A 25,873-nucleotide genomic window follows, 5' to 3' on the forward strand; every position below is an offset into this window, starting at 1 on the left:
CGGCTCTTGCTAGGGCCGCTCAGTACTGCATTTATCTGGGAAGGAGTTAGTCTAGATTCGATAACCTGCTGCTGAGCTATGGCCACGCATTTTTCACACCAAAGGGGAGAAGAGCCCTTCTTTCCCTCCAGCTGCTCGGCATTTTACAGGGAGCTGGGGGGCAGTGCGGGATGTGCAGGAGCACAGCAGTCAGAGGAAGAAAACCCGTCCTCTGCCAGGTGCTCTGATGGATGTTCCCGAAGTTATCCCACCTCATCCTCACAATAGCACATTGGCCCAGGGGTTAGCAGTCGTTTCCCCAAGTTTTTGCATTAGGAGAAGGATGCTCAGAAAGGTTAGGGACCTGTTTGAAGTTACACAGCTATCAGGATGCTAAATCTTGGCTTTAAACACAGAGCCTTTGGATTCTGAAGGGATGTGCTTTTTACCATGCAGCACTGCCTTTTGGAAGCATTTCTGGAACGACATATGTTATCAGTCTCCTGAAAGAGCCACTCTGGGGACCTTTCCCTCCCAAATTTTCCTTTCACCTGGGATGAGAGATGAAATAGGATCACATCCATTTTTTCTCTAGGTAATCTCTTTTTTTCTTTCCCTCTTTTGCCCACCCCCCTCTTTTTTCTTTCTTGTTAGGTGTGTGCTTTACAAAGCAGATTTTCAAAAAGGCCTTAAGTTGGTTTGAATGCCCAGCATTTAAGTCTATATCTTCATCCGTCCTTCATCTTAGGCACTTGTATAAGAAAAATCAGAGACTAGCAAACCTCTAAACATGGTAAAAACTTACACTTAATTATTTTCCAAAGCGCTTTCCCATGGGCACTTTCACTTCAATCTCGTAAGACCAGGGGAAGTTGGCAGGATGGGTATTAATCTCATTCCCACTTTACAGATGAGGACACTGAGGCTCAGCGAAGTGAAATGACTTCCCAAGGTGGTTCAGTAGTTAGACAGTAGTAGACAGACAATTTCTTTCTTTCTTTTCATTTTTTTTTGTTGGCCATGCCACACAGCTTGTGGGATCTTAGTTCCCCGACCAGGGATTGAATGTGGGCCCTCAGCAGTGAAAGCTCTGAGTCCTAACCACTGGACAGCCAGGGTATTCCCTAATTTCTTATTTTTAACCCTCTTCCCATCACCGTGTCCTTGTGGCTTCTGAGTCAGCCTGGTTGCTTGATTCACAATGAATCAGGACACACTTTGGAAGCATAGACATTTAAAGGAGACAGTAAGAGTTTTGCTTGGGGGCTTCATTAGGCTGGGAACAGAATGCCTACCTTAACCAGAGGACTCTGATAAAGCTCCAAGCATCGGAACACTACCTGTTTACCAAGGCTCATGTCATGCCCCTCTCACTGAGACTGAAATGTGTCCCCCATTTATTGTCTGAAATTCCCCCCTGAGAGGAGGCAAAGAGCTGGACAAGAGGGAAACGGGATGAGCAGGGGGTTGCGGTTGGTCAGTGTGGCAGGAATGGCAGCTGGTGGCGCAGGACTCGGGAGACAGAGCAAGGCAGCAAGTGTGAGCACTAGAAGCTTCTACCTGTGACACTGTGCTGTGGGTGTGGGAATGGGACAGTCTAGACAGGAAATACATATTGAATAACAATGGAGTGTGCTCGGATTAGAGATGAGCAGGCACAGGAGAGTCATGCCAGGAAGCAGGGGGCCCGGTTTCTGAAAACCTTCTAGAGGATTGTGACATTCTTCCCTGCAGGTCTCAGAGGGAAGCATCGAGAGACGGCAGATGCTGTGCTTTGTGGGCTCTGCCAACTGGTACCCGAGCAATCATGGGGTTAAAACAATAAAGAACCAGAGAGGGTTAAAGATTTTCCCCTCATATACAGCAGGACACTTATTGGGAAATGGTTTTTCTTTAGTGACAGCTTCTCAGCTAGATGAATTAGTGTTTTTATGGGCAGCAGAGTCAATATCCCAACCCAGAATAATCATCAGACGAAGTGAAGCTCCACATCCAACAAGGACTTTAGGCCACGTCAGGACATAAAAAGAAAATAACCAGCAGAGGATTCATGATCTGTGCAGGCAGCGACAGCAACGGTGGCCAAGTGCATCATTCACCATACATCACAATCCCGGCAAGAGTGAGGAGCATAAACGAGAGAAAGAAAACGCCAGGCCTCCTCACAGATGGAGTCCTTGGCTACGAGAGGAGAGGGATGTCTGGGGTGCATGTCTTTGAGGAACTCTCAGAAGCTGGGGCTTTTTCTTTACTTCATCTCCTCTTCCCAGCAGTGCACATACACGTACACACACACACACACACACACACACACACATTCACGTGCGGGAGTAGACCGAATCACACACTCTCGCCAGCATTTGAAGGTCTGTCTGCTCCCGGGTTGGGGAGATGAGCTACAGACAAGAGGCAAGCCTGTGCCAGCTGGGGGGCTGCCAGCTCCCGCCGACCTGACTCCCGGGCCCTGGGCCATACTTACTAGTGTCCAAAAGAGGTAAATAGTGAAGAGTGCGACAGTGAGTGCAATTAGTCCGACGGCTTCGAGCCGACTGCTAAAGTGCAGGTGGTCCACGGCGCCCCGTAGGCAGAGCCAGCCCGAGATGGTGGCCAGAGGAGTGATGAACAAGAAGCACACCATGTCTCCAAACAGAGTCCGCTTCTCGTGCTGGGGGCCTGGATTTCTGAGCCACTGCCAAGGGAAGGGAGACAGAGAAAAGCAAGGACAGGGTTAAATGCCAGGGAGGAGTGAAGACACACTACTCTGAGGTTGTCCTTGTCTTCAGCATCTGGAAAAAGGCACTTCTGACCTGTTCTGAGATCACACAGAAGCATTAAGGGCTCATTCCCATGCCCTGTCCCATGAACAGTAGTGATTATGATGTGAGTATAATGTGACAATAGTGATTATGATGATAGGAATAGTAATAATAATAATAATAATAATAATAAAAGCATCCTTGCTGTAGATGTCCTGCTGGTTTTGAAAAGAGTTCAATGATTATTATTTTGAATCACAGTGACCCTCTGTGGAAGGCAGAGAGGACCTTATTTTTGGAAGGTCACTGAGGTGTAGGAAGTACTGTCATGTGCCAGAGCCTTCCTGTGTCTTGACCCTGGGAATGTGTGCAGGAAAGGGTTAACTCAGCAGGCCCAGGTTGCTCAAATCCTGCACGTTCCCAAGAAAGACCTGCTTTTTAAGACTGGCTCCTAAGAGAAGAGCTCCGAGTCCTTGTAATAATGTGCCTCCTAAGAGCGTTTTTGTACGCCTGAGGCCTCGGGCCACACGGTGCCAGTGTAAGCAGAGAGTTTATGCCAACAGTGTGATTGATGCTGAACACCTATTTTTGTTGTAGGGGCTGGAGTCTGAGTGGCTTGAGGTCTTTCGTGCAGGTGCCGCATGTCTTCTGTGACTGACCCCAATAAACACCCTGGACACTGAGGCTCGGGTGAGCATCCCTGACAGATAACGCTTTGCATACGTTGTTACAAATTGTTGCTAGAAAAATTAAGCACATCTGTGTGATATTACTTGGCGGGGACATCTGGGAGCTTGTGCCTTGTTTCTCTCGGACGTTGCCCCATGCACTTTCTCCCTTTGCTGGTTTTAATTGGTATCCCTCTGTTGTAATTAACCATAACCATGAGTCTAAGAGCTTTTCTAAGAGCTTTGTGGGTCCTTCTAGTCAATCACTGAGCCTGACGCTAGTCTTGGGGAATGACACTCATCTGACTCCATGAGTCTTGTAATGCCCCTGACTTATGTTTTAGGACCCTGAACCTCCTACGTAGGACCATCTCTGACATCTTAATTGTGTACCATCTTGACTGAACCAACTCCAGAAAGGGTGGGGAAAACGTCAGCTTGTTGAAAGACTAGAGATGAGCATTCCTGCAGGACGGGAAAGAGGGCTGCTGGCCTCCCACTTGGGGGACTGCTAAATGTCTGCTGAGATGTTTTCCATAATCCATTCTAGGAAATGGCATGCTTACCTATTGGTGTCAGCGCATAGTGGTAATGAAGCCAGGTGGCTTTCCTTTGGATTAGCATGGAAATGTGCCCAAGTAATTTGACATTCCCATCTCACTATCCCTTGTAGTAATGACAGAGGCCAAGGAGTCCAGGGAAGGAGTGAGGTCACACACAGATGATAGGGTGAGGTGGGAGAGACACTGGCTGGCTGGCTTCCATCTCATCTCGGGGTCTAGCAGTGCTGAGGGCTGCTGAGCAGATACCCTGAGGGGCCAGCACAGCGTCTCCTACAAAACCACTGGTGGGAGGGAAAGGACCATGACAGGGGAGGCAAGAGTGGATGGAACTGACTGGAGAGAGTGGGAAGGCCAAGCTCAGGGCAGAGACAAGAGACATACAAGCTGCGAAGAGGGCGAGCAAGTTGAGGCAAGAGATGTGTAAGGGCCAACAAAGGCCTCAAGGAGTGAGCACAAGAGATGGGAGGTCAAAGGCACAGAAGACAGTTTTCTGGAACGTTCCCTCCCTTGAATGTTTGCCTGAGGCGAATAGTAAATGACCCCGAATGCCTAAATTACCCCTTTCCAGTGACAATCCACTTTAAAAATGGGCTGAGATGCTGAAAGAAGTCACCTCAGCTCAAAAATGGAGCTGAATACATATTAAAACACAGATTATGGGGAGTTGACTGGTCTGTGAATATAAACGCAGTATTATAAAAACTTAATACAATACCAAAATGATCAAGTGCAAACAGTATTAACCCTGCTACGTGTTGTCGTGCTACCTCAGACATCTGGGCAGCTTCAAAGAAATTCAAAGAGCTCTTAGTTATTAACGTTTTCTTATCTAAATACTGGCACTATCTCTGTGAAGTGGAGAGTAGAAATGAGGCCTTGTTATCCCAACTTTACAGAGGATCAGCGAGGGAGAATCACTGCTCCAGGTGATACTGAGAAGGGGATCAGAATCTCTCCACTCTTATTCAGATGTCCTGTCAGTAAAATATTTGAAAATTGAAATTGCAAGACATTAAGAAGTCCAGATTCTTTAACAACAGTGCAGACCTAGCAGCGGCCCGACCCCCCGTGCCCTCTCCCTCACCCCCTGACAGATTAGATTTTCCCTGGAAGCAGATCTGGGAGCCTGGCCTACTTTTCTCTGTGTCCCCACTTGTTGGAACATAGTAGGTTCTCAATAACTACGCGACAGATGTGCACAGACAAGCTTACCTCATTGGCTAAGACTCCCCCCAGTTTCTGTTCCTTGGGAATTCTGAGTACGTTTTATTAAAACTAACTTAGCACTTTATGTGGCCCTTGACATTGCTCAATGAAATGACTCAGGAATGCAAGGAGGTAATTGTGGATGACTACTGAGCTCTGTTTGATGTTAAATAAATTGCAAAGGCAAACTAGAAATTGCTATTGCTTGTTCCCAGTTTCCTATTTTCTAATTGTTCTTTGATCTTCTATATTCCTGAAAAATTTCCAGGCCACTTTTTATGTCCATGACCACCAGTACCTGGATTCTGCACCTTATTAACACTATACATGTTCTTCTTTGGCTCAGTTTACTCTTTGCATTGTTCGCTGCTGGGTCACACTTAGGTATGAGGTTCTTCAAACAGGTACTGCTATGTTAAAATCTGTGACTTCTTCAGGACCCTAAGTATAATTTATCTCCTACACAAATGCAGGCCCCATGAATAAGACCACTGGTAATGTCTGTTGTTGAGGAAAAATTCGCCCTGTGCCATGGTAAGAACCTCTGCCGAAGTATCCAAATAGGCTGATACAGGATATTTATACAAACAGAGTTTATAACAGAGAAAATGGGATTTTGCCTCAAGTTTCCAGCGATAGGGGATTGTCTAACTACAATATGGAATTTACTTAAAACAGACTACTATAAAGTAATCTGAAGTGGTAATGTATATTTTATATTTACTGACATGATATATTGCTGAACAGGAAAAGATTTCTACTAGACAGAATGTAGAGTATGATCCTGTATATGTAGTGATGTATTTACATACATGTGGACATTTACATAGATGTAGTGAATTTACATAGACAAAGACCAGAGGGATACTAGCAAAATAGTTGCTACTCTTGGTGGTGGAATCAGAATGGTCTTTAATTTTTTCCGTTTTGTACGTATATTCTTGTTTTTCTAAAATGAACATGGATTACTTGTGTAAATATATATATATATATATATATATATATATATATATATATATATATGCATCCAGAGGGAGAGAGGGAGGGAGGGAGAGAGACAGGGAGAGAGGAGGGAGTCAGGGGAGGGAGGTGTCTAGTGCACAGCAAACTATAGCAATAAAATAAACTATTACTGAGCCAAGGCTGGGGCAAGCCACTGCTAGCTATTTGGAGTGTCTTATGCAATGTCTCATTGAGTCTTCACAATAACCCTGTGAGGCAGGTGCTAACATTATCCCCATTTTACAGATGCAAACACTGGGGAGCAGAGTTTAGTAACTCACCTAAGGATAGATTGCAAGTGGGTATTAGAGGTGAGATTGAAACCAGCCTCACTTCTGTTCCTTGCTATCCATATTTATGTTTTCTTTCTGCACCAAATGGCATTTGCATGTGTACGTGCATGTGTGTGTATACGCCTGCACATGCACACACTAGATGTTTTGCAGATTTTCAGCTTGGTGGAATACGTTAAGTCCTGCTGTTTTATCGGTACATCAGATAACTGAATGGTTGGCTGGCCAGGATGTTATCATGGTAACTTTATACAATATTTTTAGGCTGCTGTTCTGTTCTATGTTAATTCTTTTACTAAACCACAATAAGGTCCAATTTCTGGGCGTTTAATCTCAGCTACATTGTCATGCATTTTAGCTTAATTCTTTTTTTTTTTTTTAATGGTGGGTTCCAGAAACTGAAAGTTTTTTTTTTAGTGTTGATCGTGGCAAGTAAGGGGGGGAGACCTAAAGCACAGTTGGCAAGGTAGGTAGAGGCCATATCTTTTTTTTTTTTTTAATTTATTTATTTTTATTTATTTATGGCTGTGTTGGGTCTTCGTTTCTGTGCGAGGGCTTTCTCTAGTTGCAGCAAGCGGGGGCCACTCCTCATCGCGGTGCGCGGGCCTCTCACTATCGCGGCCTCTCCTGTTGCGGAGCACAGGCTCCAGACGCGCAGGCTCAGCAGTTGTGGCTCACGGGCCCAGTTGCCCCACGGCATGTGGGATCTTCCCAGACCAGGGCTCGAACCCGTGTTCCCTGCATTGGCAGGCAGATTCTCAACCACTGTGCCACCAGGGAAGCCCTTAGCTTAATTCTTACTAGGCAAAAGGTTGATCTCAATTATTGTTCAATTACATTTCTTGCTTTTCTATGTCTTCTGCCTCTCTTACCAGTTATACTTATTATATAGAGAGTATTATACCTATTCTTTAGTAGCATCTTCATCTCCCACACATTCAGTAAAGAGCCTGCTGAGGCAGAATGGCAGGTTTGTTGGTGTGTCCGTCTTCCCACTGACCTGAGGTGGGCCCTTACCTTTATGTCACTGGCATCTATAGCACATTCAATGTTCATAAGGTTGAATGAATGACAGTAGCTTAAGTTTACATGTTTACTCAGACCTTACAATACGCCAAGCACTATCTTATCTGCTACATGTAGTAACTGATCTACTCTTCAGTAATCTTTGAAAGAGGTACCATTATTATCATCACCATTTTATAGATAGGGAAACTGAGACTCGGAGAAGTTAAAAAACTTGTAGAAGTTTGGCCTTGGCTTTTATCTATGTGGTCTAGCTCCAAGGACTGTGCTCCTATTATATCATCATTATCAATAAAAAAAGGGGGGGGGGAGAAGAGCGGGTGGATGAAGGGGGGAGGAGGAGGAAGGTTGCACCTTAACTGGTGTTATCAGTGCAAGAAGGAATATTTACTTATCATGGTTCCCCTGGTGCAAAATACCCATTAATTTATCCTGCTGCTTGTGGACAGCTTTTGCAGCTAAAATATCATTCTTGAAGAGTCTTTAGTTTGACCTTAGTCCTCAGCTTGTACTTGGTGGTTAGCTGTATTTTAAGGGCAGAGGTCTGTGATTGAGAATGCTAATTTGCATGGCATCTTTCACTTGGCAGGTCCACCCATATGGCTGCCAGGGGATCTGTGGGCAGCCCAGGGCACCTTCCTGCCTTTTGTTCTCTGATTCCATCAAAAACATAAAGCAGACAGAGATTGTGCTACTGAAAGCCCTGGCAGTGAGCTGCCCTTTTTTGTGGCGACCTCATGCCAATCACCTGACTTGTTTCCGAACCATGAGATTGATCTACTCTTGGAAATAGGTACAAAAACCAACCAACCAACCAACCAACCAATGAAACAAAACAGAAACCTCCACCGTAATCAGCAGTATAGGGCCTGAGACAGCAGAGGGAATTAAAGCAGCATTCCATTGCCAGGGACACAGCATCATTCACTGGCTGTAAATGTACATCCAAGGTGAGCCAGGCACTAGTGGTTACTTTCAAGGTGGGTTAACTGTGGGTTCAGTTCTAATTACAGTGTCAATTTGTTAAATCCCTTACGCGTGGGTAGGGGTGAGAGGGTGCAGTGCTACAGGACATTAGATCCTGCCTCCCAGACTCTAAGTTAATCGGCTTAAATCTCCAAGGCAGACAGGACATCGGGCAGGTCAGTTTGTACTGGAACCAGATTACACTCTGGTGGCTAATAGCTCTGATCGATTACAACCTTCCCCATGAATCTCCTTAATGAGAAACCATCATGAGAATGAAAGAAACTGATAGAAGGGATAAAAGTGATAGAACCATAACAAATTTATGGAGTAGAAAAAAAAAGAAAAAAAAAAAGGCAAGATCTCAGAATGTTTACTCAGAATGTTTATCTGCCTGAGCGTCTCCTGTTAATCTGACACTTGGCAGAGTTATTTACCAAGCGCTTGCCTTTCTTGGGACAGGGCTTATTCTTGAAGTCCAACACAGCCTGCACTGAGCTGTCTTGCTTTCCTGGAGAGCCGCAATGTGAAAGGGGCAGTGTGACGCTCAGAAGACATGTGACAGGTCCTCTGCAGGATTTAAAACTGAAGATGAAACCTGAAAATCATGCATTTCAGTTAACTTGAAACAGCAGAGAACAAAACCAAACAAACTCCCGCCAGTGTTTTAAATCCCCCCAACTCTGCAGTCTGTCAGTGTATTTCCAGGACAGCCGAAGCTGCTCAGAAGGAGATTCTGATTCCGGGGGAGCTAAGGAGATGCTCGCTCCAGACATCCATCAACCCCGACTGGAAACAACGCACTTCAAATGAAAACTTCACAGATGATTTGCTCATGACCCTAAATGCCAATCTCCAGCCTCGGCCTCTTTCCAAAGCTCCAGTTGTGCATATTCAGCAGCCCACTCAACAGCTCCACTTACGTGACTAACAGACAACTCAAACTTAATCTGTCCACGACCAAACTCATGATTTAGCACGGACCTCACGACCTTTCTTCTCTGCAGCCCATATCAGTAAATGACACCACCAACCACCCAGTCACTCTGTCATCCTGTTTCCTTTCTGTGTCTTATCCTGCACATCCAGCCCTTCTGTAAGTCTGGTCGGCACTCTTTCGACATACATCTGGAATCCGTGCACCTCTCTCCATGTCCACTGCTGCCATCCCGGGGCCACCATCACCTCCTACTTGGGAGGCAACAGCCTCCCTGCTTCCACTCTGGTCACCTCCTAGTCCAGTTCCAAAACAGCAGTCACAGTGACCTTGTAAATATATAAATCAGATCATGTAGCTCCTTCGCTTAAAATTCTCCAGTGGTTAGAATATAGTTCAAACTGTTTACCTGGGACTACAAGAAAACCTGACCTCACCTCTGCCTTCCTCTGTGTCTCTCCTGCTACCTCTCCCCCTTCATTTTCAACTTGACACGTGGCTGTTCTCACATGGGGAACGGGCTCTGCCCATATTCTTGCACGGTTGGCTCCTTCTCGTCATTGGGGTCTCAGCTCCAATGGCACCTTCTTACTGAAAATGCTCTCTGCACCTGTGAGCACTGCCTGGCTACATTTCCTTTTTTTTTTTTCTTTTTACCTGGCTATATTTTCTGTAGAGCGCATGACGCTCTCTGAAATGATGCTGCTTTTCTATTTGCTTGATTGCTTGTTTATTTTTTGCTCCCCACTTCAGTGAGAGCTCCATGATGGCAGAACTTCATTTTTTGTTCATTCTTGGATGCCTCGATCCAAGAACCGTGCTGGAACATTGTAGATGCTTCATGAAAATGAATGAATAAACATCTGAGATGCCAGTAGCCCTGACCAGAAATGATCTTACAATATTAGTTAGACTAATCAAATCAATTGGTGAGGAGAAACTTTGTTGACAGGTAAACATTAAGTCCTGAAGTTCACTGCTTTTAGCCCTCTAGGTTAGAGATAGCATTCCTTATGTATCACTCCTTTTAGGTCCCCAAGAGAAATATCTACATAGTATTTTTTTTTAAATTTTTTAAAAAAATTTATTTTATTTATTTATTTTTGGCTGTGTTGGGCCTTCATTGCTGCGCGCGAGCTTTCTCTAGTTGCAGTGAGCGGGGGCTACTCTTTGATGCGGTGCGCGGGCTTCTCACTGCGGTGTCTTCTCTTGTTGCAGAGCACAGGCTATAGGCGCGTGGGCTTCAGTAGTTGTGGCTCATGGGCTCTAGAGCGCGGGCTCAGTAGTTGTGGTGCAAGGGCTTAGTTGCTCCGTGGCATGTGGGATCTTCCCGGACCAGGGCTTGGACCCGTGTCCCCTGTGTTGGCAGGTGGATTCTTAACCACTGTGCCACCGGGGAAGCCCCTAAATAGTGTTTTGTTGCTACAAGGTGAAAAACCTGTAGTTTCTGTTCAAGCTTTTTCTTCCTAAGATGTAAATAACCGTGGAATACCATCTATTTTTCCATAGGTCATGAAATAGCATGAGAAATCCAGTAAATTATTCAAGGTCCTTTGTACTGTTTTCGTCACAATTACTATCTTTTTTTTTTCTAGAAAAAAACTACCTTGAAATATATGAGAAAAAGACAATACCAAGTGTCCACTTAGAAATTATACAACTTGGGACTTCCCTGGTGGTGCAGTGGTTAAGAATCTGCCTGCCAACGCAGGGGACGCGGGTTCGAGCCCTGGTCCAGGAAGATCCCACATGCCGCGGAGCAACTAAGCCCGTGTGCCACAACTACTGAACCTGTGCTCTAGAGCCCGCGAGCCACAACTACTGAGCCTGCAAGCCACAACTACCAAAGCCCACGCGCCCTAGGGCCCGTGCTCCGCAACAAGAGAGGCCACCGCAATGAGAAGCCTGCGCACCACAACGAAGAGTAGGCCCTGCTCGCCGCAACTAGAGAAAGCCTGCACGTAGCAACGAAGACCGAACGCAGACAAAAATAAATAAATAAATACATTAAAAAGAATATATACAACTCGAGTTCAACCAAAAATATGTACTGAGTGCCTACTATGTGCCAGATATTTTTACTGAATTTAATCACACCAGGTGGTGGTGTTATTCCCATTTTGAATTAGGGTATTAAGCCTCAGTGAGGTTACGTGACTTGTTCAAGGTTACATGGTGGAGGAGCCAGTATTTGAAATCTGCAGCCTACTGTCCTTTCACATCTTCCCTTCAGCTTGCTTCTGTGCTACATAAAACCTTGATCCTAATTTTCGTTTGCTCTCACAATGGATAAGGTTGGAGAAGTAGCACTGAGCAGAGATAAAACACATGCTTGGAAGCAGGAGACGGGACACTGCTTCCAGGTGCCCCCTCTTGGTTCCCCCTTATGCTGTGTGACCTTTATCAAGTTCCGTCACCTCTCTGGGGGGAGTGACAAATTGGGGGGGGGGGTCTCCCTCAAAGGAGTGGGAAGGTGCAGCTTTGAGGGGAGTGGTGAAAGCCCCTCTCAAGTTGTCTTAACTTCCCACTTTTGTTCAAAATGTCAGGTTCAACTATAGAGTGGATATGTCATCTTTCGGCCCTACTCTCTTCCGAGCTCCAGGCTTGTGGATCCTGCTGCGTACTAGATCTCCCTCCATCTGTGTAATAAACATCTCACACCTCACCGGGTCCACAATGCCACACTGGATTCACCGCCACCACCCTAACTCTCCCACAAACCAGTTCCGCTCCCAGGTGCTCCCACACCAGTACCTGGCAACACCAACACCCTAAGGCTCTTGTAAGCAACCTCCGTGCCGTCCTCATCTCCCTTTCCTCATTCCCCGCCCCTCTGCCCAATCCATCAGCAGGCCCTGGCAGTTCTGCTGGAACACATCTTGAACACGTTCACGTCTCACTCTCTAGGGCCACTACTCTTTTCCAAGCCACCCTTGTCTTTCACCTGAACCATGTAATAGTCGCCCCACTCTTCTACTCCCGTTATCCTAGAATCCAGGTTCTATATATAAAGCAGCAATATCACACCACTTCTCTTGCTTAGATTTCCCCAGCGGCTCCCCATAGCGCTTAGTCTAACGCCTTGCCGTGGCCCACGAAACCTGCGTGATGTAGCCCCGCTGTTTGTACCCAGGGCTCCACAGACCCCAAGGGGTCCAAGGAGAGGATTCACGGGATCTGTGATTTTACAATGGGGGGAAAAATATCACACCTTTATTTTCACAGCCTCTAATTGAAATTTAGTATTTCATTGAGTAATGCAGAAAATCTTAGTGGTATGAGCAGTACCTGTGACTTTGTCACCTAGAGAAACCACAGACATTTCATATCACATTACAACTGCTTCAGACAAATTGTTCTTCATAGTTAGTTATTAGATCTGCTACAAAACGTGTTAAAGCAGCACTTATATTTTATGTCACAGCTTTGTCTTTTAAATATTTTGATAGCTGTATTATAATGTAATTGGTCTTCTTTTCATTCCTATGTATTTTTGTCTTATGTAATGAAAAACACGATTATGAGAAGAGATCCATCCGTAGGCTTCAACAGACTGCCAAGGAGTCCACGACAGAAAAGTTGAAGCACCTTCAAATCTAGCTCCTTTGACCCCTCAAACAGTGCTCCTTTTCAGTGTTTTTTCCTGTTTCAGAAATACCGAACTGGCCTGGCTCAGAGCCTTTGCAGTGGCTGTTGCTTCTGCCTGCTACTCTTCCCACATCTGGTTCCTTCTCATGGGTCATGGGTTCACATGTCACCTCTTCAGAGGGGCCTTCACAAACCCCTACCTTCTCTCTCTCCAGTCATCCTTTACCACAAGAGCTTGTTTCTTCCTTTATAACTTGTATCACCATCACAGATAATCTTTTTATTTATTTACTTGCTTATTCTGTCTTTCTTCCTAGCAGGTAAACTCTATTAGTACACAGCGTTCTTCTGGCCTATTCACAGTTATATCCCCATTTCCTAAAATATTTAGTTTGTGCTTGATAAATACTAGCCGAAGAAATACACAAATCCTTCTTAACCTGGGGATCGCTTTGAGTAGAAATCAGATGGGTTTAACTGAAATGTATACACACATATATAAAATCATTTCCCCGACTCTTCTGATCAAATCCAGTAAAGTAATTCCTGTCACAGACACATGCTTAGCAGTTGCTCCGGGCCTTCACAGCTGTGATCTGGCTGAAGTGTACATCATATTCAAGGACACCCTAGAGATCTGTGACACTCCCTGGAGTCCTCAGGCCGGTAAGCCAGTTAATGGAATATAATGCTGCATAATTATTATATTTGTGTCTGGAACATTATAATTTGGCTTCAGCATTATTTAAACAAATGCTACACACACTCACACCAATGGTTTGAAATTTTCCAACGATAAGATTAGCAGCATAGCAGGATTAGATGGCAAGTTAATTTTATATATTCACTTGCAATTTCAGATATAAGTAAAATGCGAATCATTTGGCTCTAATTAGTTTAGATCATCACTGTGTGATCACAGCCAAATGGAGATTGCTTATCCAAAATATGAGAAGCGGGACTTCCCTGGCGGTCCAGTGGTTAAGACTTCGCCTTCCAATGCAGGGGGTGCAGGTTCCATCTCTGGTCGGGGAGCTAAGATCCCACATGCCTCGCGGTCAAAAAACCAAAACATAAAACAGAAGCAGTATTGTAACAAATTCAATAAAGACTTTAAAAATGGTCCACATCAAAAAAAATCTTAAAAAAACAAAAACAAAATATGAGAAGGTACTGCAGAATTATGTGGCATATGTGATCCATGTAAAGCCGGAAACATAAGAAGATGAGATAAACAACCAAGAGAGGATGAAGAGAAAGAAAACAGAAATTTGCAGAAGAAATTAATCAATAAAACGCATAGTGCCAACAATAAAAATGATTACTCTGGGAGCCAATGGAATCACACCGTGTAGTCTGCTATAAACAGGACACACACAGCAGCTCCCAGTTCCTGGAGCTCTGCTTCCTTTTGGCTCTTATGGGGCCCCTGGCCCTCCAGCTGGTAAAGCTGCTGGCATCTAACACCCTTTCTGCTGGTCTGTGGTTGGAGCCCAGGTTTCTGGAGCTTCGAATAATTACTTCCAGCAGAAAGACAGGATCACGGGGTAAAAGGTGCCAGGACAGGGTACCAAGTACGAACCCCAGCTGGAACACTGTACAGAAGATGAGAATATGATGAATAACATGAATAAGGATAATACATCCCTATTTTAAGAATTGGGGATATTTAAAGGAATAGAGAGGGAGAAATCAAATTCACAACCAGGTCCTCAAAATGGGACCACATTAAAAAATCTGTGTCCCTCAGATGTAGTGAGAATGTGAGTATGAAAGCTATCCAAGCAGAGTGTGGTGGAGGGATTTCAATGAAATATGATGCACGCGTAAAATACAGGACAGAAGAGACATTCTCACCAGGGCCATATATTCCCAAAGTCAGCAAGGATGGGAATACTGTGAAAAGAGGAACTTTCTGCTAGATGGACGACTGTGAGAACAGAAGAACTTTTATGTTCACAGTGCTTACAGGCCAATGTTTTGCTGCCAAAAAGTTCCCCAAATATTTAGGGCCTGTCTGACCTTGTTGACGTTATACACATCTTAGCAACGAATGGATCTGGAATCTCTCAAGGCTCCACCGGAGGCAATGGCTTAAGTTCATGAGTTGCAGTATTTGGCGGAACCTCTTTATTTTTGTTCGACACTCCTGCCCTCAAATTTCAAGGGGAGCCCACCAGCATTCATGTAATTTGGATCGTGCTACAAATGTCATGCTCACGTTATCTAAGTTGTTCATGATTTGTAAGATTTCAGACATGCCCTTCCTTAGCCTCCTCACATCCAGGTGAAAGAGTCTCCCCCTCTCTGTCCAGGCTCCCCCAGCCACCTGTTTTTTTTTTTTTGTTTTTTTTTTTTTTTTTCTGTGTATGATCTCTTTTAATTAGCAAAATACTTTCGAGCTTCATCCATGTTATTGAGTGTATCAGTGATATGTTCCCTTTTTTTTTGAATAGTATTTTATTGTATTTGTTTATCCAATTACCAGTTATTTCCATTTTTTGTGATTGTGAATAAAGCTGTTATGAACTTTCAAGTACAAGTCTTAACATGGACTTGTTTTCATCGTCTTGGATAGATGCATAGAGGTCGAATTGCTGGATCGTATGTTAAGTGTATTTTTTTTTTAAGGAAACCACCAAACTCTTTTTCGAGTGGCCCTCCCCTTTTGCTTTTCCATCAGTAGTTTGGGAGCTTCCATTGCACTACATCCACACATAGTATTATTGAGTTTGTTGTAGTATCTCATTGTGATTTTTTTTTTTATAAAGTGTATGTATTATTTTAAATTTTTATTTATTTATTTATTTATTTTTGGCTGTGTTGGGTCTTCGTTTCCGTGCGAGGGCTTTCTCTAGTTGCGGCAAGTGGGGGCCACTCTTCATCGCGGTGCGCGGGCCTCTCACTGTCGCGGCCTCTCTTGTTGCGGAGCACAGGCTCCAGACGCGCAGGCTCAGTAGTTGTGGCTCACGGGCCTAGTCGCTCCGCGGCATGTGGGATCCTCCCAGACCAGGGCTCGAACCCGTGTCCCCTGCATTGGCAGGCAGATTCTCAACCACTGCGCCACCAGGGAAGCCCCCAGCCACCTGTGTTTACTGCTCCCCTGGACTCTTCAGATACCCTCCATTAGGTATGGGGCCCGGAATATCAGACCACCAGGTAAAAATACGCTGCAGTGTCACGTGAGGGGAGGGTGATGGTTTCCATTTTGCTGGCATTACTTCTTTTGATTATGTTCAATGTTTGTAGACCATTTTGCTACAAATCTCCCAGAGCTGCCTTCAGGGAAGGCATTCTTAATGGGTAGAGGCAACGGCTCCATGACAGGGGTCATGACGTCAGGGACTGGCATTTACAGACAGGCAAGCAGGAGACTGGCTGGATGAACACAGCGGCTGCCTGTGGGAAAGCTCGACTCCAATCGGGAGACACACATGCATTTTTAGCTTGAGCGATCCTGAGACATGTGCCCTCATGGCAGAACAAAGCCAACCATGGAAGAACCCAAGTTAATAACTAGCCCAGTCCTGTATATGTGCAGAACTGAATCAGCAGCCCCCCCATCAAGACTAGCAAGTCATATCCGCTGTTGTGGCGCCCCAGAATTATAATGTGGCCTCCTCACAGAAGAAGGAATTTACAGTGAAGGGTTGATAAGTTTCCCTTACTTTTCATGCTTAAAACATTTTAAGGGTGCAAGAGACACTTTTGGAAAATCTACATGTTCCCTTGCAGCTTATATAACTATCCTTCTAGGTCAGGGGTCTTTGACCCTGGGCATAGGGCTTCAGAAAACCTTTGTGACTTTATTTGAACACTGGCTGTCTGTGCATTTCAGGGGAGAGAGTTCAACCTTTGATCTGATTCTCAAACATATCTGCAGAGAAGAAGCACTGTTCCAGCGCATCTTCCTAAACTGTCTTAAGACACTCTTTGGTCTAATCCAACTCTCTGAGCTTTGATGAATATAAGAATATGGGCAGTAGGATTTGACTGCCTTCTGAGAATCCATAATCTCTCCTTAGACCCTGGTTTAAGAAAAAAATCAACCTAGGGCACAAACTATAATATTTAAAAAATTAATTGTGCAGTTGTAGGGCAGCAGAATCATGAAAGCAGCCAAATTAAATTAAAGGGCTTAAAGAATAAAAGGACTTTTACTGGACAAAGATGGCAAAACTTCAGACCACATAAAAAAATCAATGCACAGATGATGTCCACACAATAAAAGAGTAAAAAAAGCAAACAGGGTTTCATCACATAAATTGTGATAGGGAAAAGACAAAACTTTAAAAGGGAAATAAACCATCCACACCTCTGTGCTAGTTTCCTCCTTTCTAAAATGGAGAAGGTTGTACATACAAATAGTAGAACACGAAAGTGCCTAGAACAGTGGCACAGGGTAAGGACTCAGTAAATGGTAGTATATTAAGGTAAATAGGATGTTGAGAAGGAGTCAAATAAAAATGATAGCAAGGAAGGTTAAGATACGTTTTCTATAAAATCTGACACTGAACCTTGCAAACCTTATGCTATGTGAAGGAAACTAGTCACAAAGGACCACACACTGCAGGGTTCCATTTATAGGAAATGTCCAGAATAGGCAAATCATAGAGATATAAAATAGATTCTTGGTTGCACTGGGCTGGGGGGAGGGGGCGGGGGCAGGGACATGAGGACTGTAAAGTGAAGGCTGAAGTGTGTGAGGTTTCTTTTTAGGGTGATGTAAAAGTTCTAAAATTGACTGTGGTCTCCTCCTGGGGCTCATCTCATCTTGAAGTCGCTGGTATATATTGTCACTTCTAAGTAGGGGAATTCTTTTTTCAATTTTATTTTTGTAATACTTCTCTTTTTCCCACACATTTTAAAAATTGAATTATAGACACTTCCCTGGTGGCGCAGTGGTTAAGAAGTCTCCTGCCAAGGCAGGGGCCGCGGGTTCGAGCCCTGGTCCGGGAGGATCCCACGTGCTGTGGAGCAGCTAGGCCTGTGTGCCGCAGCTGCTGGGCCTGCGCTCTGGAGCCCGCGGGCCAGGGCTGCTGAGCCCGCGTGCCTGGAGCGCGTGCTCTGCAGCGGGAGAGGCCACCGCGGTGAGAGGCCCGCGCACCGCGGCGAGGAGTGGCCCCCGCTCGCTGCAACTAGAGAAAGCCCGCACAGCGGCCAAGACCCAACGCAGCCATAAAAAAAAAAAAAAAAAAATTGGATTGTGGGTGATTTACAATGTTTCAGGTGTACAGCAAAGTGATTCAGTTATACATATATGTGAGTGTGTGTATATAAATATATATATACACATATATGTATATCTATATTCTTTTTCAGATTCTTTTCCATTATCAGTTATTACAAGATATTGAATACAGTTCCCTGTGCTACACAGGCGGTCCTCGTTGTTTATCTATTTTATCTGTAATAGTATGTATCTGTTAATCCCAAATATAGTAGTGTGTATAAATTAATCTCACACTCCTAATTTATCTCTCCCCCTGTTTACCCTTTGGTAACCCTAAGTTTGTTTTCTATGTCTGTGAGTCTGCTTCTGTTTTGTAAATAAGTTCATTTGTATCATTTTTTAAGATTTCACATATAAGTGATATCATATGATATTTGTCTTTGACTTACTTTACTTAGTATGATAATCTCTAGGTCTAGAGTAAGACAACTCCTAAAATTTTTTTAGCACATATAAAAAGTACACAAATCATAAGTAAGCTGGTAGATGGATTCTCCCAAAGTTTAAAACCCCTGGAACATACAGATCAAGAGATAGAATATTCCTAGAGTTACAGAACCCTCCTCCCCCTCCCATGCCCCCTTCCAAGGGAAATCACTATCCTGATGTTTAATATCCTAGATTAGTTTCACCTACTTTTGAACAAGAACTTTGCCTGTTTTCGAGTCACCAGTGCATACACTTTAGTGTCTGGCTCGTTTTGCTTAACATTATATCTGTGAGATTCATCTATGCTATTGCTGTAGTTGTAGTTCATTTATTCTCACTGCGTATAGCATAATTTATTTGTCCATTCTACTGTCATTTCTGTGCCAAGCCATCCTGGAGCCTGAGGAAAAATCAGTAATACTGATCCTGCTTTTATTTAAAAATTTGATATTTTGTTCATCGTGGAGTCTTTGCATTACTTTTGATTGAAAAAAGCCATTGCATTAAAATATTATTTATCTTGAGTATTAGATTTTTGGGCACCATTTAAATTTTGCTCCTGAGGTGAGTGCTTCACTTACCTCACTCTGGTTCCAGCCCTGTCTGCTAGAGATGGACACATGAATTTTATAGTTTTTGGCAAGTATAGGTAGTGTTGCTCTGAACACTGCTGTACATGTTTCATGGTGAACATACGTATGTACTTCTGTAAGTATATACCTAGGAGTGAATTTCTGTAGACAAATTAAAAAAAATCTTTTTATTAAAAAAAAATTGACTGTGGTGATGGTTACTGAACTCTGTGGATACACTGAATGTCACTGAATTGTATGCTTCAAATCCGTGAACTATGTGGTAAATGAATTGTATCTGAATAAACCGTGTTTTAAAAATCTGAGACCGAAAAACAGCCTTGGTAAAAGTGACTTGAAGTGTCTTGTAGATTTCCCTACAGACCACCCCCCCCCCACCTCTTGCATGAACCCTGTTTTGTAGATATTTCTTTCCGCCTTGCCATAGCTTCATCCAACAGGGTCATTCTTCAGACATATGCACCTGTCAGGTACATCTTACAAGCAGCCGAAAATGTGTATATTTTGATGAACGAATGACTTCTGGGTTTCAACATTAAACTCATAGCTTTTAAGCAGATGAGCCAGTCTTTAGCAAAATATTAGAGCCTTTTTCTTACTTTCATCTCTCAGGCCTTGTCTCCCATCATTTGCCAGCTTTAATGCAAAGATCTAGCCTTTGGAAGTAAGAAAAGTGTTAGGAGGGGCTGCATAATTTTCTAGGATGGTGAATGTTTTCTCTTCATCTGCTGATTTCTGCTTTTATAGATTCTACACAGGTATGTCCTTAATGCCTATAAACTCTATTTTACAACTTTCCTGCTATTCCTACCTGCCAGCAGCATTTCACGTATACTACACTAGCCATTTTCCCTCAGAGCCCTAAAAGATTTTGAACTTCACCATTTATGCCAACTTTCTGTCTCTAATAGGATCGCTGGAGGTGAAGTGATGATAAAATAATGAGTAGAAAATATTTCATTTTCTTTTAATCTGACCTCGGTCTTCACAGATGTTTTACACATTTTAATAGGTGGCACACTGAAGAATTAAGCCTGCTTTTCAGTATTCTAAACTAAAAGCTTCAAAAGACTTTTTTTTTTCTCTTTCATGTTAGACACACACAAACCTAACTTTGCTCTCATGTATCCATCACAGCATAAACCTATCCCTCTAGCTCTGTAATAATGGATGGCAAAGAAACAGTTTTATCCCAGACGATCTCACGGGGTCCCTGTCTCTTCACGAATGAAGTCAGGCAGCCATGAGGCACCGCACAGGAATGTGAGTTTAGTGAACAATATGGAGGAGGAAAGCAAAGCGACAAGACCTGACAGGGTCTTTCTTATCTTTCCCCAAATCTGCGGCACCTGTCAAGAAAGGGAAGCGAAGAACCGAGGCAATTACATACATAATTCAAGAGAAAAACCAGGGTTCTCCTTCATGAGCTGCAGAACCAGTGTCACCAATCCGAGTTATGTAGATGACAGTCTTTAAAGAAATTTACCTCGCGTGTGTGTACAACCATATTATGAGCGATTAACCTTCACAACCTGTTCCTGAAAGGAGGGAAAAGGCTCAAACATTTTGAGTTCACCAGGCTTTCTAATAACATCTCTCCCTTAGGAGAGATCTCAGAAGAAATGGGTGACATAATGACTCTCGGAAATGAAGACGCAAGTGCAGAGAAAGAGTAACTAGATGAAAAGGGAAAAAGACAGGGTGTGTAAAGTCCCTTGGAAATGAAGAATGAGTTTTCTGGCTTCTAACAGGGTGGTGTACCTAAGAGCTTTGTTTCCCCGAGACCAGGGTATCAGGAGCACAGAGAAGAACTGCCATTCCACTGTCCCAGCACACAGTCTGGCACAGCTCGTTGTGGTTGTGTTGTTTTAATGCACTTCATTTTTTAGAGGTAGTTTTAGATTCACAGCAAAATTGAGTGGAAAGTACAGAGGCCCAATATACCCAGTGCCTCCCCACATGTACAGCCTCCCCCATTATCAACATCCTCCCCCCAAGACTGGTACGTTTGTTACAATCGATGGCCCTAGATTGACACGTCATCATCACCCCAAGTCCACAGTTTACATTAGGGTTCACTCCCGGTGTACATTCTATGGGTTTGGACAGATGTATAACGACAGGCAGCCACCATTGCGGTGGTGTACACTGCCCTAAAAATTCTCTCTGCTCTGCCTCTTCATCCTTCCCTCCCTGCTAACAGCTCTGGATTTCATGGACGAAGCCAATGTCAAGAGGAAATCAGGGCTTTAATCATCACTTTTTGCATTCTCCCCTTTTTAAGGGACATTTAGTCCCTTAGAAAGGCTGGCTGTTGGTGAAGAAGCCCTCGCTTCTGTGTGTGCTTGTACCTGTGTGCATCAATAAGCAAGTGAAAGAAAGTAGTCTTGAGCCAGGAAGGAAGAAGCCAGGTATGGTGGCAAGTGCATGGACTCTGGAGCCAGAGGAACCTGCATTCTTCTTCTGCCTTCTCTGCTTACTAGCCCTGTGGCTGAAAGTCTTTAAGATCTCTGAAGGGTGACAACATTTCAGAATCTCAGCTTCCTTATCTACAAAATGGGATAATATCAATTCTAGGGATACCCAAGACTTTGAAATAAGATGACTATATAAAGTGTATAGCATATGATATTTCCCCTCTGCCTAGGAAATGGTTAAATAATTTAAGAAGAGAAAACTCTGGGGTGTGAACATCTTAAGGATAAAAATAGATGGAGTCACAGCGAAATTAATGAATGCCACTGGATTGGAGTGTCATGTCAAGATCTGTGCCTGTGCTAGAAAACGAAGATCTTAGCATAAATGGGCAAAGCAGGGTGTTATTCAGTGAATAAATGACCACTGAGCTCCCACTGCCTAACTGAGGATACTTCTCCACTTGGCTTATTTGAATATAATTGCCCATTAGGCAGCATTTAACCATAATCATGTACTGTTCACAATATTTCACACCATTATGTGTTTAAAAATGTGTATTCTTTCTCTGGAGTTAAAAGTGTCAGGTGTTGGCACTTAAAACTGAAAAGGCAAGAGGAGGGCAGGCAGAAGCCCTCAGCGGGGAGTTTCATGCATATTTGGTAACTCTGCACCTGAAATCTGCACCAGGCCTGATGCAACTTATGTCTCACTTCAGTTCAACCTGGTGCCTTCTACCTGCACAGGGCAGCTCCTGTGAGCTAATTGTGCCTTGTTATTTCGGCAGGACTTAGGAGAGAGATGATTACTGGATGTAGTCATTCAGTGACATTTCACTGCTCCTGGATCACACTCACCTTTACAAAGCTCTCGCGCCAGCTGCCCAGGGACACTTTCCCCTCCACCCGCTGCCCCCCGAACTCCCATATAGTAACTTCGAATTGTCTGCCTTTCCAAGAAGTGGTCCCCTTGGTGGCCAGCACTACCTGTACTATTTGTTCTTACATTTGGAGGTAGCTCAAAGGGGCTGGAATCTTTCGGGATTCTCTCTCTCATTCTGTTTACTTCTTGTTCTTGGCCCAGATGTGCTTCAGGGAAACCTGGCTGAATTTTCTCCTATCTTTGAGACTACCTGAGGATGAATTAGTGACGACTCTAGACATTTCCTCCCTGCCCCCTCAAGAGGCTGTTCTTTGAAAGGTATGTCACTCACAAAATGGTGACATTCATTAATTCTAGGTGGTAGATACAAACCTGTTTATATATTGTTCTTTGCCCTCCTCTGCATGTGTTAAAGCACAGAATAATTAAAATTAAAAAGTTGTGTGAAACAATTCTTGGTGTTTCGCATCTTTGTGCCTTGCTGCAGGAAACCCTCAGATGGGGAGGGGTTGAGGGCAGCTACTAGGACCAAGGACGGTCCTCTTGAAAACGTGAATTCTAATTTGTATTTCAACCCAAGCTTACTGTAAGTATCAATACAATTTAAAATACTAGAATTGGTCATGTAATTCTTTTTGTGCATGGAACAGGATTCCCCCCCCCCAAATTCGTCCTTTCCCAGCGGTGGATGGGCTGAAAACCCAAGCACCAGGCAGTTAGCTCCCTTCCATCTGGCATGGTCATGTGAACACTTCAGTTGGCTTACTTTTTTAATGAAGTGATTTTTAATGAAGCAAGCTGCGAATTTAATAGGTACCTTAAAACAGCTTCTTTGTAACTAAGCTTTAAGTAACGAAGCAACTGCCAAATTAATCACCAGAACCAAGAGAAAAATCCAAGACTGAACAACTGCAGGATCAAGCATTGCTGGACTTCGGTCATCAGGCAGGTCATCTCAACTGCTGGACAAAGGATGGGGAGGCTGGTGGCTTGCTCAGCAATCTGATCAGAGGTCAAGGAAGTGCTTGGCCAACACTAAGGGATGCTGCAGTGCAACGTACTTCTCACCACTGTTGGTGCTAGTACCCTGTCTCTTAGTGGTTCATTTATCATGTGATGTTGAACCAGCCATTTCAGCTCACTAATAATGTGGGGACAATAGGAGGGAGATCATTAAGTTCAGTCTGTATTACCCTGGAAAAAAGATGTTGGTAGAAAGAAATCACACAGCATTAGCGAACTCTTTTAAACTCTTTGAAAGACATCACCCAATTCTGGAATCTCAAATGTAAATAGTAGGCACATAATGCAAGAGGGTGAAGAGGGCTGGGTGGGCGTAAGCAAAAGGCAAGGCCTGGGGGAACTGGAAAGCGCATGCATGTCCCACCTGAAGGCATTCACACTAAAAAAGTGTTAATTCAATAAAGCACACCTGTGTGCGTGAAGGAAGTCGCCAGTTGGCTAGTTCTGCTCTGTTTCACTGGCGAGGAAGCTGACGCATTAAGAGGAGAAATGACTTGTTCAGGTTCTCACTGAGGTGGTGGGCAGCCAGCTGGCTGTCTCACGGTTCTAGAACAGCAGCCCCAGCCAGGATGTTAAGCCCTGCTAGGAAAAGTCACCGGCACAGATGTCACTCCGTGGGTCTTTGCTGTGTTGTCTGGAAAACAGACACAAAGTCCCTCCACATGCTCCCCTTTCTGGTACATAATCTTTCCTTTGTCCTTCATGCTACGAGTCCTGACTCTGCTTTGGGAGGCCTTAGCCCGGCCTGGAGCGGGTGAAAGAGCTGCCTCTGGGAGACGGAGCCAGAGAGGAGGGGCCTGACCAGTGCCAGGGGAGCTGAGGACCCGTGCTCAGTGCACGGGAAGGTGGGAAGTGGGAACTCCTGGTGGGTTCAGGTGATTAAATCCCTCCCCCATCTCACTGTGCAAATGCTGCCGCAGTGCTTCTCTTCCATTCGTCCCTCCAGACCACAGGAGGAGAGAGCGAGGCCTGAGTGCGGCTCCTGAGACCTTCCTTCCTCCTCGCTGGGATCCTGACCTCACATAACCACTGGAAACCTGTGTCTTCATCTACCAAATGGGTAAGACGATCGTTTCCCCCCAATACTATGGTGAAGCCTTTGCTTGCCCAGAGTTTGGATTCAGAAAAGCTTGACAAATGCCAGCTGGGCCTGAATCTTTCCAAACGGCCTGATTCTCCCCATCCCCCAAAACCCTCCTCTAACTCCGGCCAGCGTCTCCCTGCCAAGCCCTGAAGCACATGTTTTCTCCCCATTGGCTACCAGTGGTACAGGGCTCCTGCCACCTGCCATTCTTGAAAACCTGATGGAGGACTGATGACCGAACGGAAGCCAGGATTTGTGAGAATCATCACATTTGTTGTGTGGCTCAAAGCAGTGGTGCTAGTTTGTGTTATATAAGCCCTTGTCAAACTGTGTCTGCCCTGAACTGTAAGGGCAAAGGGTCATTTTCTTTGATTTACAACCACAGGCCCCAGATACGATACAGGGTTTGCAACTGGGGGAGGGAAGGTTCTCCATTCATCCGTTTATTCAATGAACAGAGGCTTCGTGATTGCCTATCACATGCTGTGATTATGGTCCAGCCACTTTTCTCACTGGCCTGCCCTTCGATCACGGGTTGGAATGAAGAGGGGAGCTTGCCTGCCTTCCTTCGAGGAAGTAGGTGGTCCTCATGCCTGGGAAGCTTTCTCAATTAGTTTATATCCCCTCTGGTGTCATTCCCTAATTATCCCAATGCTACAAGGGTTTGCTGATGAAAATGAATACTCTGAAACACAAAGCTCACGTTTTTACTTACAAGAATACATTAAAAATCAAAACCAGGGACTTCCCTGGTGGTCCAGTGGTAAAGAATCTGCCTTCCAAGGCAGGGGACATGGGTTCGATCCCTAGTCGGGGAACTAAGATCCCACATGCCGTGGGTCAACTAAGCCCGCACGCCTCAACTAGAGAGCCTGCGTGCTGCAAACTACAGAGCCCACGCGCTCTGGAGTCCGTGCGCCACAACGAAAGAGAAAACCCACATGTCACAACTAGAGAGAAAACCGTGCGCTACAGCTAGAGAGAAGCCCGTGTGCCGCAAGGAAAGATCCCACACGCCACAATGAAGATCCCGCATGCTGCGACTAAGACCTGACACAGCCAAAAATAAAATAAAATAAATAAATATTAAAAGGAAATCAAAACCAAACCAAACCCACTACAACGAAGTGAGCAACGTCCTCACCTAAGTCTGAAAGAAACACAGTAGGAGGGTTTCAGTGAAGTCTCAAATCTATTAAATAGTGAAGCGCCAAGGTACAAAGGCATTTC

The 25,873-nt window shown here is 44.4% G+C and overlaps 1 protein-coding gene across 2 annotated transcripts in view; it reads right to left on the reverse strand.

Moving 5' to 3' along the window:
* Window positions 1-25,873, reverse strand: part of MARCHF3 (membrane associated ring-CH-type finger 3) — a 152,327-nt gene that overhangs the window by 7,715 nt on the left and 118,739 nt on the right. For both annotated transcript variants that reach the window (XM_007188502.3, XM_007188501.2), the window contains exon 4: window positions 2,459-2,668. In XM_007188502.3, coding sequence (XP_007188564.1) covers window positions 2,459-2,668 — 210 coding nt within the window. The remainder of the gene's footprint in view (window positions 1-2,458; window positions 2,669-25,873) is intronic.

Source organism: Balaenoptera acutorostrata, chromosome 2 (assembly GCF_949987535.1).
Source record: "Balaenoptera acutorostrata chromosome 2, mBalAcu1.1, whole genome shotgun sequence".
NCBI classification, from domain to species: domain Eukaryota; kingdom Metazoa; phylum Chordata; class Mammalia; order Artiodactyla; family Balaenopteridae; genus Balaenoptera; species Balaenoptera acutorostrata.